The sequence below is a fragment of the Sphaeroforma arctica genome (genome assembly GCF_001186125.1).
Source record: "Sphaeroforma arctica JP610 unplaced genomic scaffold supercont1.1873, whole genome shotgun sequence".
Classification (NCBI taxonomy): Eukaryota; class Ichthyosporea; order Ichthyophonida; genus Sphaeroforma; species Sphaeroforma arctica.
Window position 1 is genome coordinate 1 of NW_014038685.1, and position 5,071 is coordinate 5,071.

At 48.8% G+C, this 5,071-nt stretch overlaps 1 protein-coding gene across 1 annotated transcript; it reads right to left on the minus strand.

Moving 5' to 3' along the window:
• Positions 1-1,717: 1,717 nt before the first annotated feature.
• SARC_11785 (hypothetical protein) lies at positions 1,718-4,814 on the minus strand. The gene has a single exon (XM_014294123.1). It carries the CDS (start codon positions 4,746-4,748, stop codon positions 1,908-1,910), a length of 2,841 nt encoding a protein of 946 aa, XP_014149598.1. The 5' UTR covers positions 4,749-4,814; the 3' UTR covers positions 1,718-1,907.
• Positions 4,815-5,071: the final 257 nt, after the last annotated feature.

Here is a 5,071-nt window from a genome sequence, read left to right on the forward strand (position 1 = left end):
CATACCAGAAAGGCATCACTAAAACAGTGTCACATACTGAAAGGCAATGCTAAATCAAGTCAGAAAGACAATACTAAAATATATTAGAAAGGCAATACTAAAACAGTGTCACTTACAAAAAGGCAATACTAAAGCAAATTAAATAGGCAATACTAAAACATAATATGAAGGTAATACTAAAAAGTGTCACTTGCTGTCACTTGCAAAAAGGTAATACTAAAACAAACTAAATAGGCAATACTAGAACATATTAGGAAGGTAATACTAAAACAGTCTTACTTGCAAAAAAGCAATACTAAAACAAATAACGTTCCCCGCGTGAGCACCAGGAGTGCTGGGCAAGACTCCACAAAGGTGAAATGTGGGTAGCACTGTAGGTAGCATAACCCACAGGAGATCTACCTACAATAGAACCGATGAATTTATGAACTAATACCACGAGACTCTGCACTGTATCGCATTCCTTCTATACGTACACCAGAGTTGACTCGTTAAACAATAGAAGCACGTCATGCAATAGGGATTCGTTAATTGGTGAAGGATCATAAAAGTTTGGGGTTTTGGGGTTTTGAGTTTCAAAGGTTAGTTTAAATCTTTCACTGGCTATTGACAGTACTCAGTAATTGACAATAGTTAGTTGTGCGATGCTTGGCGTTTCAAATACTATGAGACGCATTAAATGGTGAAAGATCAACACAAAAGTACTGGGTAACTTAGTTTCAAAGGTGAGTTAGAATCTTCCACTGGCTATTAACAGTACTCAGTAATGAGCCGTTGATTGTGTGAAGGTTGGCGTTTCAAAGACTACGAGACGCGTACAATACTTTCGATCCGGACGTGTGACGAATGCAGCCGTGGCAGAATGTGAGAGCGCAAGCCAGACTATACATATCACCAAGTGAAGGGTTTCACCATCATATACATCGCAAACACGTAAACGCTATCGTTTAAGTGAAGGAACACACCATCAGATGCATTGCAAATACGTAAACGCTATCATTTAAGTGAAGGAACACACCATCATATACATCGCAAATACGTAAACGCTATCGTTTAAGTGAAGGAACACACCATCATATACATCGCAAATATGTAAACGCTATCGGTTAAGTGAAGGAACACACCATCATGTACATCGCAAATACGTAAACGCTATCGTTTAAGCAAGCTACTAAAAATCGAGGCCTCTCCTGCTACATTAAGTCGGACAAAGGCCGTCAAAACAATTACGTATGTATGGAAGAATACAAGTTCCCCTAAAACAATCACTTGTATGCCACTGGGCCCAAGATTTTTAGGCATTCACCTCCAAATGGGGGGTTTGATGACTGGATCGCTTCATCAGCCACTATATATATACTCACATATATACATATACACACATGAAGTGTAATGGAGTGGAAGTGATACTATTCTGTGTAACAGCTCCGAGTACACATCAAAATTCAGAACTGACGTTGAGAAGGCGAGCAGGTCTCCACCTCTCAATACACTACAGAAACAAACCAAAACCCTGCTTCGAAACTGGCTTATCAGCGTGTGCGTTCTATACGCTTGTCCCCAGCTCTGCCACAACTATCCTCAGCACCGCTAACTTACTTTGATCAAAGAGGCCTTGCGGTAATAGCACCAAGTATCTTGGTTCGCCGCCTAAGGGGATACTCCATACATCACATACATCACACGTACGCGTTTCTTTGCGCCTTGGTCTGGTACTGTCATATTGAATGTTCATTCATTGATTTCCACTACATTTAAAATAAATAAAAACTAAGTTTATCTTTTCCCACTTGACGAGCTCATCTATTCGCATTGCCAGTGCTAAGCGACAGACAACTCCTCACAGCTTAGCTATCCTCATCGGCACACTCGAGTGCACCCATAAAACCATGCAGAGGGCCTTATCGTCACCGATACACAACATGGTCCACAGAACGTGTCCGGTGCAGCAGCTGTCGCATCTTTGCCCCTGAACTCTGTGCTTCTGGTACCGTTAACCCATCCGTAATGCCCTCCATAGCATCCAGCTCGAGCGTGCCCATCTCACTGGGTGCCTGGAGAACCGAGGTGATTGATCTCAAGGCCGTTGCCAGTTCATAGGCTTCACAGGTCTTCGTCCGTTCCCCCCCACTCGCCCCAGACACATACCGGGCCAGGCACCGTACGATGAAGCTACGGTACTGTCTGATACTGTGCGTCGAGATCTCACGCTTCGGTTTGAGTTGGAGTCTACGCTCTATGAAGTTCGGGTTCATCACCAGGCTGCCGGTCTCCGCAAGGGTATAGCACGTGCCCACGTGCTTGTACGTATTCAGAAACGCCGTACCGGCTATCTTGGGCGGGAGTGCGGTGATGGGATCTCCATCGTTCACGATTCGGTAAGTATTCGGAATACGTTCGTTGTAGAGCCAGGCGTACTGGTGATTGCCCACGCGCGGGCTGCCAAACGTGTACACCGTCAGGGCGAGTTCCGCGCCCGCGAAGACTCGACTGAACTCGTAGGCGCACAGGGTCGCCAGCGCTCCGCCCAGCGAATGGCCGGTGATGAATACGTGAAACGGGTTGTGCACTTCATCGAGATCTGTGCGTTGTACCGGTATCTGGGCTGTATACGTTGTCTCGTTGCTGTTGTTTGGCTCGGATGGCTCATATCCCGAACACACCTCAGGCATATCGTATACGCGTTTACCTGTTTCGGCGTGTTTCGTGTTGTTTAATCCCGATCCGTCATAAGATTTGAGTCCGGTATCGGGTTCGAAAACCACACTAAATGGGGTCTCGTTCCCCAAATCGGGTGCGCTTTGCGACTTGCGCCTGTTATATATTCTAAGTCCGGTATCGGATCTAGGTTTGCAAAACCCTAAAAACGGGTTTAGGATAATACTCGTCCGCTCCCTCGCTCCAGCTGCTGCACTTGTGCCCTGTATGTTCTCCATGCTACTTGCGGGCGTCTTCATACAGGCCACCTCCACGGCATAGTTGTCCTTTTTTGCTATGCACCCGCCCTTATTTATAGTATTCTGATGCATCTCCGATACATATCCCCTCGGTGTGGGCCCATTCGCATGTGTATTTGTCCGGGCCTCGGTTAATGCTGAGACATATCCGTCCTCCATTGACACACGAGCCGTTGTCCCAGATGGGTCTTGAGGGGGGTTTCCTGAGTAAGTACACAGACTCTCTGAGCCACCCACCCCCTTATCATTACCTGGCCCACTACAGCATTCTAAGGACATATCACCTGTCAGATTCTGTGGGCTGTACAACGTCTCGCGGTCACCCCTCGGCATCGCGTGTGCGGTAGGGCACTTCTCAGACCCACCGACGTGTGCCGTAGATGCGGCCCCTACTGTAGAGGCGGTGGCGTTGAGTATACGGTGTCGACGCTCTCTGGGCACAACGTCCCGAGACTCGGTCATATATAGGGCCATTTCTTTCCGAGTCTCCGTCTTATACGAGGCCATTTGTTTCCTAACCACATCCAACACGCGCACGCGCACCGACTGATAGGCCGTCAGAAAGCCCCGGTGCACCAGCAGGTCCTTCGTGCGACACTCCGACCACCGCTCACACGTGTGCTTGTGCCAGATCTTGTTCACCGTCCCACACGTACTGGCACAGAGGGGGATCAGATTCGCCTGCATATCCGTCATGGCATTGCCCGAGGACTTGGTCCCTCTGAACGACACCACCAACTCGCCCTGCTGCCTGAACACTACACAGTGGGTGTCTGTGCGCGCGTCGCTGATATACGCAACTACCTCGAACTTACCGTTGGCGTCCTCCTGCACCGCCCGTGCTTCTGTGGCCCTGGGCACCTCTGCCCTGGACATCTCTGCCCTGGACATCTCTGCCCTGGACATCTCTGCCCTGGACATCTCTGCCCTGGACATCGCTGTGTCTATATCCTCTCCATTCATATCTGGTGGCCTCCGGGGACCATGTGCGTCACACTCTGCATTCCCATCGGTGCGTCCGTTATCGACCGAATTGCCGCTGGTGTCGTACCTCTCTACATCTACACGTGTGTGATGGACCTGTTCGCTGTCATATGTGTTTCTCCGTCGGGTGCAGCTACCTTCCCGTTCTACCCAAGTCTCCTCACGTCTGTCTCGGTCAGTCTGCTGTGCTGGTGTGTAGGTCTGTGCGGTTGCTGGTGTGCTTGTTTGTTGTGTGTTTGTGTGTGGGTCTGATGGTGCGTGTATCTGTGAACGCGTGCCCCCCTCAAGCGCCTCGGGTACTATTGGCTCCAGTAGTGTGTGTGCAGCGTGTGGGCTGATAATTAGCGTCTGTTGCGCAGAGCTGAGATTTGGCCCCAGGGGCATATCATAACTGTATAGGCGTGGCTGTGAACCTACTAGACCCTTCTCCGATAAATTCAGACCCCCTTCCGACACATCAGGACTTATTTCCATCGGATTAGAATCCCGTGATACCACAGGAATCAGTTCAACACGCCCAGTACCCTCCCTGAATTCCCCTACTCGGGTCGGCCCGCGAGGCGCATTCCCGAGGTGCTCCGCGACTCCAGGAGCACATTCCAATGATCCACCATCAGCACGGATTGGCTGGGAAAAGTCAGGCTTCGAGACCTTCTCAGTCGACACCACGTGCGTACAAACGTTCTTGCGGGGGTTGGCTATACTCGTTGAGATGTATATATCGTCTGCTACATCGCCTGCAGAGTGTGTACTGGGTATGGGCTTGTACTTGTAGGCCAGACGACTACCTGCACACATCCAGTGCATGGTATAGAGCGAGAACTCGCCGTGCACATGTGTACTGTTGGTCAGCAGTCGCACCTGGAATTGGATACAAATGTGAACATGTGAGGGAATAAATGTAAATGTATTGGATATATGTAGGGATGTATGGCGATATAAATGGGTAATGTTCATTACTATTGCATACAAGGTGTGCACATACTCTAGGACATGCATGGATATCAATGGGCGAAATCTATGCACACACATCAACACATACACACACACACACCCACACCCACCCACACACACATATACATATATATATACTATATATAATATATATACATACATACATACATACATAC

Bases quoted from the DNA above. Each gene is read 5' to 3' on its own strand.
- SARC_11785 (XM_014294123.1), bottom strand. From the start codon at position 4,748: ATGCACTGGATGTGTGCAGGTAGTCGTCTGGCCTACAAGTACAAGCCC.